Genomic DNA, 11803 nt, shown 5'->3' with positions numbered 1-11803 from the left:
GTGTGTGTGTGTGTGTGTGTGTGTGTGTGTGTGTGTGTGTGTGTGTGTGTGTGTGCCGTGTGTGTGTGTGTGTGTGTGCGCGTGCGTGTTGCAATTGTGAGCATGTGCCTTGTGTGTATGTGTGTTTGTGTATCAGTGTGCATGTGTCCAAGAGTTTCCTACATGATATACACAGTCTCAGGTGACGTTACTCCCTGCCATGACCCGTCCCTCCCCTTCGAAGGGCCGTTTTGGTAATATCCAAGCAAATCTTTTGGTGGAGAAATGGTAATAACAGATTGGCCAATTTGATACTGTCTTACCCCCACCAAAAGATCTGCTTGGAGATTACCGTTTTGGCACTGCACAGCAGTTAGCGGATTTCCATCTTCCAGGCCCGGGGGAGTGAGACTTTACTGGATGCCATGTTCTGATTGTGTTCTGACCCCCTGCCGAGAAAAATCCGAAGATTGAAGACTTAAAACTCAGCGTAAGAAATCCCGGCAGTAGAAGTGGTGTGTGTGCGGCTTAACTGTCGTAATCTAACCCAGGTGTACGTATCGCGAGTGGCTAGCCGCTTTGACTAGGTCTCTGACTTGTGAAACAAGAAATTGCACTAACACATATATATATAGTTCACAGTATTGGTCCTGAGGAAAAGGAAACTTTGAGTCACATAAAAAGACTTTTTCATAAGAACAACTTTTTCCTGCAAAACACAGTGCAGATATGGGTGAATATTCAGCTTGTAATATGAAAAGACTTATCATGATGGTCACGAGAGAAAAAAGGTCTTATTCCTGAGGTTGACAGAACATGCCGTGAGTCAGACGATATACTGCATGGAGGAGAAAGACTTCAATGTTTGGACTAACCGTCTTTTCATGTGGGAACAAGTCTTGAATCAAATTCACAGCAATCAGATCAACATGCAGTTCCTAGATTTGATTTGTTACAGAGATTTGATAAGAGCTAAATTAGCCTCTCTACAAAAACAAATCATACGAATTGATCCTAATATAAAGGTTGACATATCTGTGTGCATACGGAATGTCACCGACATGGCCTCACATCACGACCTTACAAGTGGTCCCAGGGAAGACCGCTGGGTGCTGAACAGGTGCACCGCTGGCGCTTCAAAAACCAATCAGGCAGCCCTGCCTCCCCTCCCCGTGTGGTGTGACCTTGTGTGGCCCCCTCGGGCAAGACATGGCGCAAAACTGACGACGTAATTAGCTTGGCTCCCGGCCACTCGGCGCACCCCGCCGCTCAGCGGTACCAACACGCCCCATGCGGTCCACACGGGCGGAGTTCAGCGATCATTAAAAGAAAACCACCAATCGTACCAATTACGTTAGGAGTAAATCTTACACAGGACTGCTGAGGACATAAAAGTTCTGTACTCTTCAGCCAGGCCACACTGACTTTTATGGACGCCTGCATGGATGCAATATAAACTTGGGCGCCAGGGGAGCTGCTTGGGTTGTATTGGTGGGTATTTTGATTGTCATGCGTTTGTTTGAGGCCTATAACATATCATAATATGCGATTGTTGTATGTTAATTAACTCAAATGAACTTTCAACACTAGTGTCTGCACTCATAGTTTATTTCAAGGCGTGTCTGACGAAGTAGATGCTTCGACGCACCACGTCTTGTCCAGAATTCATGGAGATCATTCATTAGCGATTTGCTCGGCCACAACCTGAAATTGTAGAGTGAAGAAAACTTTAAGTAAAGATCTTTGAAATTAACCTTTCAATTCCTTAACACCTACACCTAACTCTCTGAATGTGTAACACAAAAGTGTGACGCGATTTTTTTTCTTCCATTCAATGTGTCAAATATACCTGTATTGTACATTCATATTTATATAGCATCTTCCAGACTTTGGAACAGCTGCAGGCTGGAAAGAGTACGTAGAAATTGGCCAACGGATAACATGAAGGGGTAGTTGGTCCTCTAAAGGAGTACAAATGTACATTTACCGCAAATGTACTCCTTTAGCGGACCAACTCCCCTGGCATGTAATCTGTCTATATATCTCTAGTAGTTGGCCAATTTCTACTCTTTTCAGCCACTTCCGAAGTCTGGTAGAGGCAGGCTAGCCGAAATACTGACCAGAAGCGCTGCAAAGAACTCCTCGGCTGACGGTTTGATCTGCTCGGGCGGCAGGACGAAGCCGTACCGCCCGTTGTCGCGCAGCTCGATGGCGTACGAGTACTTGATCCCCGCCACGTCGTAGGCCCAGTCCGCACTGTTCCCTGACGTCACGTCTGGAACGTATTATGGTGTAATAAAACACTTAAAACTTACTATAACACTCGCATTTTGAAAGGTAGGACTTTTGACAAAAGCAATGGTAAGATATGAGATATAGTTTCAAGGATTACACCAATAATATACATTTTTTTTCTCGATAAAACCCTTGTTTAGTTACTCTATGAAATTCTGTTTGGTAAGATCATGCCGTCCATTTTTTTTTTGCTTTTGGAGATGATTGCTTCAAGATCAAGATGAGTACAATGTATAGACTAAGGAAAATTGCTTCTTACGTGTCGACGGTTTAAGGAAAAATGTATATATCATAAGAATGTCCTGCTCTCTATGATACTTACAAATGACGTTGGCGATGGATCCATGCTTAAAGTTCAGACCGTTCACTTCCCTTATGGCGTTAACAGTTTTTGCACCAAGGTCGTTCTATAGGGGAGGAAGACCAGTTATTATAATTAGTTTATTATATATAGAAAATATGTATCGTTATTCCACTCACTACCAAAAAATCAACCATTGTAAATAACCCAGTGTAAATGTAAATGTAACTAGAGTTCCCCGATCTCATACCTTCGCCAAATGATGTTAATCTTTATGACTGACAAATTATAGATTAGATTATTCCCCCCTGATTTAAGAAATAGGAACCTAATTTTCATGAATTATATCATTTTATCATAATCTCAACCAAAAGACAGTCTTATATTAACAAACAATGCATTCTAGCATTTCCTAATAAATTATGCAAATGAGGTTCTGATTTGAATAAATTATGTTTAATGATGTTCACCTCAATTTAACTTTCAAATACCACAAGTATGAAATTCCAGGCAGTTATCATTACATAGTTATAAAATTTTCTCATTAATTATGCAAATTAAGTCATTATTAACATAATCAATATCTTCCTGTGTTTCTCTCGTTGTCAATTACCAATGTCACAAGCTTCAATTGTCCTATCATGGAATGCAGATGATTTATAGAATTTTCCCATAAATTATGCAAATTACATCCATATTTGAATAATTGTCACAGAATTATATCAAGCATCACGTAAGCTACCTACATACCAAAAATCACGACGATCCGTCAACCGGTTCTTGAGTTATCCCCTTTTGAATCTTTTCAAGAATATATCCCTGCAGTTCCAGAGCAAGCCGCTAGGAGGCCCAAACTCACGTCACTTCTTCCCCAGCACAAGAGCTACCTACCATCCAAATTTCATCACCATAGCATGTCTAGATCATGAGATATCAAAACCGGAAGTTCAGCTGCAGTACCATAACAAGCCGCTAGGGGGTCCAAAATCTAATCATTTTGAGGTCTCATCAAGACCTACCCACCTACCAAGTATCAAGACAATCCATCAAGGCCTTCTCAAGTTATCGTGTTGACAGACACACACACACACACACACACACATACACGAACGCCCCTGAAAACATAACCTTCTTGGCGAAGGTAAATATTTGTAGGACCAAAAGATATAAAAGTGTTCTTCTGGATACCTTTGACCCAGTGTTGACGTCACACTTCAGAGAAGCCAAGTGACAGGTCTCACTGGGTCAGTCTTCTGAGGAAGACCAGAGTGACTGGTCGAAAGCTCTAAGGTGATAACAATCCCTTGTGTTAGAGAAAAGGTTTGAACTTAAAAAAGTGGCAAACCTGTTCTTCGTAGTCCCGCGGTAGATCGTGGGTCCACCCGTACGGGCTCATCCACATCTCGGAGTACGAGTGCACGGCCAGGTACGCCTTGATGTCTTTGCCGTTCTCCAGGACCCAGTTGGACAGGGACTTCGTCTCGACCTCGGAGAAGGCGGTGGGGCCGTGGTAGGTGTCCGAGCAGGGGTTGTCACTAGCACCGGGTTCTGCGTAGTGTAGGGCCGTCAAGAACAGCGTTACCAAGAAGATACTATCATGAAAGTTCATCTGTCTTGGTAGTTACATGTTCCAACACAACAAGTTTCTCACCTAGAGATTTCGACCAGTTACTGTGGTCTTCCTCAGTAGACTGACCCAGTAAGACGTGTCACGTAGCTTGGACCCAGTTTTGACGTCATACTTCAGAAAAGTAGAATACCCGGAAGTGAGAATCGAGGCCAAAATCAATCTTCAACCGAAAAAGCACCACTTCTATTATTATTTTTCAGCCACACTAACACCTAATATCATTTCAAAGCAGATTAAATGAGTGACAAACAAAAGAAATGTGAACTTAAGGGGGCACACCCCAGTTTATTTTGGGTTTCAATTCGATTCTGCTTACCCTCAACTCTAGCGACCGTCTCTTTCAGGAAATACCTCTTAAGCCAAAACACTGTGTTTGCAAATGAAGGATATCCCTCTAGCTACGAGAAGAATAGAATTCCAATTTCTTTCACCTCTCATATTTTAGTAAATGTTAGGGGGAAAAAGAATTTTTCGATCAAAAATGATGCTGAAAATTGGCCATTTTAACGTGGAATTAAACCCATCACACAGATTTAAGCCACCGATACGACTTATATGGTCAGAAAGAGAAAACCCTTATGTATTATTTAGAAAAGTATAAAGAAAATCCTAACACTGAGATTATCACAATAGCCCGTCGCGGGAGGCACAGCGACAGCACCCCCAGAACGCATACAAGGCATATTTAGGTCAAACCGAAGCACCGCGCTGAAGGCGGAAGGACTTCCGGAAGTAAGCCTCGGGCCCGAAATCAATATTCACCCAGAACACGCCACTTCTTACACTTTCCAGCCATGTTAGTAGTTAATATCATTTTGCAGCAGATTATGAGAAATGTAAACTCAAACATGAAACATCGGCACCCCTTCGTCACTTTTTTTGCAAACACTACATTGGACCCCTGTCCGGAAGACCTCTTCCCCACACCCCACTGGTAGACCAAACTGCTCTTCCCCACACCCCACTGGTAGACCAAACTGCTCTTCCCCACACCCCACTCGTAGACCTCCCTGCTGCTAGGGGGACCACAAGCTGCTAGGGGGACCAAAGCCACACCCCTACTTATTGGCTTTCAAAGATTTCGCCAGAAGGTACCCTGCAGTTCCAGAACAATCTGCTAGAGGGACCAAACCCACACCACTTATTCCTGACCGTAAAAGCTATCTGGCACCACGATGTTTATTGAAGCAGTAAGACACATTCACCTCCAAAAATGGTCGTCCCAATTGCGGTTGGGATCCACTCCGTAACAGCCGTCAATCGGACCGGAGCGGGTTTTACGCCACAGACGGTTCTGTGGAGAGACGGGGGAAGTTGCTCGACAATGTTGAAGTCAAAATGTTTATTTGTTAGTTTAGACCCACAAAGCAGATGATTTTTAAGACGTCATTGGATGTGCTACAATGACTGATAAAAAAAACGCTACAAGACAATGACTGATAAATTTCCATGTAGCTCACAAAGGACATTGCATTTCAGACGACACTAACATCCAGCAAGTACGGCATAGTAAAATGATCATATCTCACAGTAGTCCAGGTGTAAACGTATCCGTCCACGTTGGTAACGGGCAGGAAGTAGAAGTCCACCTCGTCCATCAGTTTGGTGATGCGGTCATCCGTACCGTACCCGTCCAACAACTACATGCAAGAAAAATACAAATCTTAACATAATTACCTCAACTGCATCCATTCTCTCGACTGCTGGCGCCGTGTACCCAAGTGCATTCGCCGGCGATTTCGTGATGGCTTACACGAACGCTACGCTAAAAGTACGCACATCTATTGATCAGTCTTTGGTAACTTTCCGCAACCTGTGAGACACGGTGTGGACAAAGAAAGCCATGCTTACTACAGAAAGACTGACTTTACCAAGCAAAACATCAAGCTGTTTATTTCCTCTGAGCAAGGACATATATTCTGTATAATGTCCTTGCTCTGAGTATCTCATACTTTGGAATATGTACTTACGAACTTGATGTTGTAGAGCAGCGTGGCAGACACGATCCATTCCCGGGCGTGGATCTGTCCCTCCAGGAAGATGGCGGGCTTGTTGGTCCCAGAACTTCCCACCTGTGTAGTGATACAGGTTATTACCTTCGCAAAGAAGGTTATGTTTTGGGGTATGCGCGTGTGTGTGTGCGTGTCTGTCTCTCTGTCCTTTAACACGATAACTTTAAACTGCCTAGGTGGATTGTCTAGATATTTGGTATGTGGGTAGATCTTTAGGAAACCTCAAAATAATAAGATTTTGGGCCCCCTGGTGGCTTGCTATGGTAGTGCAGTTGAATGTTTTGTTAACATCTTGTGATCTGGACATGCAACAACAAATTAGCACAGTTTGCGTCCACATCTGTACGTACTGAGTCATTGCGACAATAACCACATAGAATACCCTGATTGCGTAGATATCGCGGGACTCGTGTGAGACGCCGATCTTGATGAGTGACGTCAGACTCTGGTGCTTGTCAGCGAAGTCCTGCAGCTGCGTATTGATCTATGAGAAAAGGGTAGATTAGGCACAGTGCGCAGTGTCAAATAAGCAGCTGAGTGTTAAATCAGGTAATTATAAAATATAAATCAGGACAAAATATCACATTGAACTTTCTGAGACAACAACAAAGTTGATCACGACTATTTTGTATGTGTTTAACTTAACGTTGTTGGCTTATTTGTGCCACGAGGCATATCATCAAAATGAAGAAAATCATCATTATGTTTATTTTGGCCACGATTCATAAAATCAAAATGAAGGAAACCATCAAGTCTAATTGCTACATGGCTGCGAGTCATGTCATGAAAATAAACCATGAACATACGTAACAGAAATACTTACTAGAAATACGAAATGACAGTACTTACCTCCTCATAACTGTTGTAGTTATCGAAGTCAAACTCGTTGGTGATCGACGGTGACGTTTGGTTGTTGATGAGTTGTTGAAGGTCGTCGATCATCACCTGGTTAGTCACGAGATAAACCAAAGGTCAAACTGTCAAATCATTACTTGAAAACCTTGTGAGATGACATGTTAAGTTTTAGATGACATGTTAATTTTGTTATCCTTGTTATTAAAAAAAATCGCGAAATATCACCTCCACAATTCTCCAAAGTTTCAAGCTCATGATGTTCCATCTCGTGTGTTTTATATAATATATAATGTTTACATGTATATATAATGTTTTATTTTGTACCCTGTACAATTGGTGCGCAATAAAGTTGTTACCCTTGTTATTTAGAAAAATCACGAAATATCACCACCATTTCATGATCTTCCATCTAGTGTGTTTTATATAATGTTTTACTTTTATGTATAATGTTTTACTTTGTACCCTGTACAATTGTTGTGCAATAAAGTTAATTGCATATTGGTCGTTTATGATATCTGTCTGTTTATTCATGGACAGATTTCTCGCCCCTACCGTGTACTGTATCCCAGTGTTGCCCAACAGTTTCCTGACGTGCGTGAGGAGGTTCCTGGGCACACGTACATCCACGGGCCGGAACACGCCCCCTGGCGACTTCCAGAAGTCCAGCTGAAACGTAACAAAGTTTTGTTATGGATCTCATCATGTACATATTCAGTCAAATCAAATTAATGGAATACGCTAGTGTTATCTTACAACATGTAACATCGAATATCCGAACCAGTTCTTCCTGACAATACACTCATTGAAGAAACAACGACACAGTAGCGAAAATTCAACAGTGATGAAGATTGTTACAGTATGGGTCTGTGCAGAAATGACCTACCCGGATGTCTTCCCTCTCCAGCCTCACCAGGTCCTGAAGTTGGCGCTCATTTTGAGGAATAACTCGCAGCACCTGTTCTCTGAGATGAGTAAGGAACAATTCAACGTCAGAATCTGGTATAATTATCACAAACTCTCCTTACACAGCTAAAGAGTTACCATATGTTAACTACTGAGTCATGGTATGAAAAAAAAGATGTGTGGGCAAATGATGTATACGGAGAAATACGAATGGTTCTTTAATATTTATTCATAAAGTACAGCTATATTTGCTCGAAAACAACGGGGAGGGGGGTGATTTGGACCTGGCATTGCTTACCTATCGAAGCGAGTAATGGCAGAGGCCACAGTGACGGTGAACAAAAGTAGCAGGGCATTCATGATGACGATTCGACACCTACAAAAAAAAAGCATATTTGAATAGCAAAACCCTATCATTCCTGACCATTCCTGACAATATTTTGTATCTTTTATAAATATATAAACATTAAAATCCGTATTTGAAACTGCTCCGTGTTTTACCTTATTTGTATGGGAGTATTATGTTGGTCCCTTTTTGTGATAGTTATATTTGTAATTCTGTGTTTACCTAAGTACGTTGTCCAAACACAATCACATACTTTCACACGGTACCAGTGGCAATTGTGACACGACAAACTTCTTGTTGTTTGTACTACACAGGTCAAAGTTCCCTTACAAAGTTTACATACTGCCTACGGGAACAGCCTATTGCTTTCTACTCAGTGCCTTTTTGCCATTTTATTGAGCCCACGAGTACATATTGTTAGCGAAATCCAGTATATTTTAAAGTACAATGTATATCTGAAACTATATCATAGCTTTGAATAGGGAATAACGACACCATTGGCGCATACCACGTCAAGTATTAACATGCCAAAGTAACACAACAATAGATCTAAACACACGGTATCGGAGTCTCAAACAAGTGAGACATTTGGCTGACCCCAAATGACTATGCTGAAGGACATGGATTTGGACAGGTACTACTACTACTACTACTACTACTACTACTGAAATAGTATAGTGTTAGTCTCGATACATAGAACTTACAAACATTACTGTAGACGTTAATTATATATCAGCTAGGTATGTAGTACCTCTGAGGACATTGCCATACATTGTATACCAGTAACAATTGTTGTGCAATGAAGTTTGACAACCTTACCGAGAGACTGTGGGTAGAGTGGCGTAATTTTTGACGTCCCTACACCCTGGGCCGGTCTCATGTGACGTACTGTACCTTCGCTCTATCACGCGCCTGGGGTCACCTACTGTCAATAATATTTGATTTGTCACGAAGGTCGACATACGTGACCATATACGGACACAATGGATCCCTAACCAGCGTTAGAACGAAGTAAAATTTCGGAAAGCAAAGTTCTTTCTTCACAACCACTTGTTTAACAAGAGACAACGTTTCAATGACCCTCTGTCATCTTCATCAGGGCAATTATGACTTGTTTGCTGTGCACCGAAGTTGAATGAGATTGCTATTCAATCATTCGCCAACCTGGTGAAACTATTTTCGGAAGTGAAATTTCCTTTTCAATAGTGCTGCAAATATTTATCTGCTACTGAGGTGGTCACTATATCGCAGGTAGGTTAGATTGGTGAGCTTATTATGTTGGATCAGAGAGCCCACAACAGCGACACTGATACTGTTAAGACCCGGGCCCAAAATAGTATTAACTCTATTAAAAAATGAAGCACAATATCGGCAGCTTTCAGTTTTTATTAAACGGAAGAGTTGCTGTGACAGCCTCCGGGACTTAGGCGTACTCAAGCTGCACTTGGCTGGCCAGGACCTGAGGGTTCGGGGAAACACAACAAGCGCTAGCAATAAACACATTATACAGCTGTCAGTTTAGTATCAGCACACAGATACTCACGTGTAGTCATTCTAGACAAGAGGAAAAACAGTTGACAGAAGTCAAGTTCATCTAGTGCATCTCACAGTTGAAGACGAAAATGCGATTATACATACACGTATGTATGTTTATGTATATTGTATATTGTCATGTAAGTCATGTTCCATATATACTGTATCACCTTTATGAAATAGAATAGTGTTTGTCTCGATACATAGAACATACAATAAGCATCACTATAGACGTTAGAGTAGATATCAGTTAGTATCTCTGAAGAGCTTGCCATATATTGTACCTGTTACAATTTTTATACTAGCACTAAGCAGTACCACACTGAAGATATTTAGGAAATGATATGATGTACCATGGGACATATATATTGTTACTTAAACTTTCGCCACGCCATTCCAGGTCAGGGCGTTACTTACCATAAGCCCTGCGAAGAACTCCTCGGCCGAGGGTCGGATCTGGTCGGCAGGCAGGACGAATCCGTACCGCCCCTCGTCACGGAGCTCGATGGCGAAGGAATACTTGACTCCAACCTTGGAGTAAGCCCAATCACAGCTGGATCCTGCCGCCTCGTCTGGGAAAAAACGTCGTTTAAAACCCATTCATAGACCAAGAAAAAACTATTCTTTAACTTCCCAAAACCCACAAATTTTGGAAAAGGTGGGACATTACGTCTTCCATGGTTTACAGAAGAGAAGTCAAACCCTTCAGACATAGTTTTAGACATAGTTATAGTTCTAGACAGCTACCTTCATCATGTAGATTTTAGTTACTAGTATTTTATACTCTGTTTCATTGTTCTTTTATGCTTTGTAATTTGCAATTAGCCTCCGGGCACGAATTTGCAATTAACTTTTCGTTGTGTATCTGATTTTAGTCGCTATTTGATTCGAGAATTTCCTGATGTGATAGACTTAGAAGGACTAGAGAGCTACGGTTAGGTAAAGATGGATAAGATAATGCATTTTCGTAATACAATTATCACTGTACGTAACATTGTACTCACAGATGACGTCGGCGATGGTTCCATAAGCGAACCTCTTCCTGTGGACACCCTGAATGGCGCCTGCGATCCTTCCGGCAAGGGAATACTGGGGGAAGAGAGTCACAATATTACATGCCCTCCATGTGTTTGAAGGACTCCAGAATAGTGTGGCATTTATTTATCCAATAAGACTAGCAAACTAGAAAGGTAACACTTGCAAAGCAATTGCATAATGTTTACCTTCGCATATGGTCTACATTTTACTCAAACACATTCACATATATAGTGACAGGAGTCTAAATCCCTCCTACTATAAAATTGCAACACTGTGTAACCCAACACCAGTTACCATGGTGACAGACGGTCTGGTTCAGGTCATTGACCAGGTTTGGAACAGAAGAAGAAACAGAGCAGAAACAATATGTTTATTTCCTTCGGTAAACATAACAAACAAACAAACAAACAAACAAACAAACGACAATAGGAGGCAGTACATGTCCAACTCACCTGATCCTCGTAGTCTGGCGGGTGGGCGTAGGTCCATCCGTACGGAGTCATCCACATCTGGGAGTAGGCGTGCACGCTCAGGTATGACTTGATGTTGTTGCTGTTGGCCAGGACCCAGTTGGAGACCGCCTCTGTCTCCACCTCGGAGAAGGGAGACGGTCCGTGGTAGAGGTCAGAGCACGGGTCAGAGCTGGTGCCGGGGCCTGGAAAACATAGCTGGTCAGTTAGTTTTGTGTTATATGATATCCTGCTGCAAAGTTTTGTGGAGATTTTTTATATCAGTCAGAATTTTTCTTTATACACGATGGACAAAAGTGACACATCGTCGATGGGGACTGTATACAGAAATGGTAATCTCCAAGCAGATCATACGGTGGCAAGGCAGTATCCATTGGCCAGAGGAGTGTCCATTAGCCACCGAGGTGGCTAATGGACTACTCCTCTGGCCAATGATACTGC

General features: G+C 42.1%; 1 protein-coding gene across 1 annotated transcript in view; it reads right to left on the bottom strand.

Annotated features, from left to right (window-relative positions):
• Positions 1-1575: 1575 nt before the first annotated feature.
• LOC109476909 overlaps positions 1576-11803 on the bottom strand; it is a 14276-nt gene continuing 4048 nt past the window's right edge. Inside the window, exons 9-25 of the mRNA XM_019777927.1 lie at positions 11345-11547; positions 10859-10943; positions 10272-10426; positions 9755-9780; positions 9141-9320; positions 8274-8351; positions 7956-8034; positions 7625-7738; positions 7067-7162; positions 6600-6701; positions 6176-6277; positions 5735-5845; positions 5421-5499; positions 3921-4132; positions 2597-2681; positions 2100-2254; positions 1576-1683 (exon numbers count right to left, since the gene is read on the bottom strand). Of these exons, the coding sequence (XP_019633486.1) occupies positions 1654-1683; positions 2100-2254; positions 2597-2681; positions 3921-4132; positions 5421-5499; positions 5735-5845; positions 6176-6277; positions 6600-6701; positions 7067-7162; positions 7625-7738; positions 7956-8034; positions 8274-8351; positions 9141-9320; positions 9755-9780; positions 10272-10426; positions 10859-10943; positions 11345-11547 (1892 nt within the window). The 3' untranslated portion in view covers positions 1576-1653. The remainder of the gene's footprint in view (positions 1684-2099; positions 2255-2596; positions 2682-3920; positions 4133-5420; positions 5500-5734; positions 5846-6175; positions 6278-6599; positions 6702-7066; positions 7163-7624; positions 7739-7955; positions 8035-8273; positions 8352-9140; positions 9321-9754; positions 9781-10271; positions 10427-10858; positions 10944-11344; positions 11548-11803) is intronic.

This window comes from Branchiostoma belcheri, unplaced genomic scaffold (assembly GCF_001625305.1).
Source record: "Branchiostoma belcheri isolate BF01 breed outbred unplaced genomic scaffold, Haploidv18h27 scaffold4, whole genome shotgun sequence".
In the NCBI taxonomy this organism is placed as follows: domain Eukaryota; kingdom Metazoa; phylum Chordata; class Leptocardii; order Amphioxiformes; family Branchiostomatidae; genus Branchiostoma; species Branchiostoma belcheri.
This window is presented reverse-complemented; position numbering and strand designations above follow the sequence as displayed.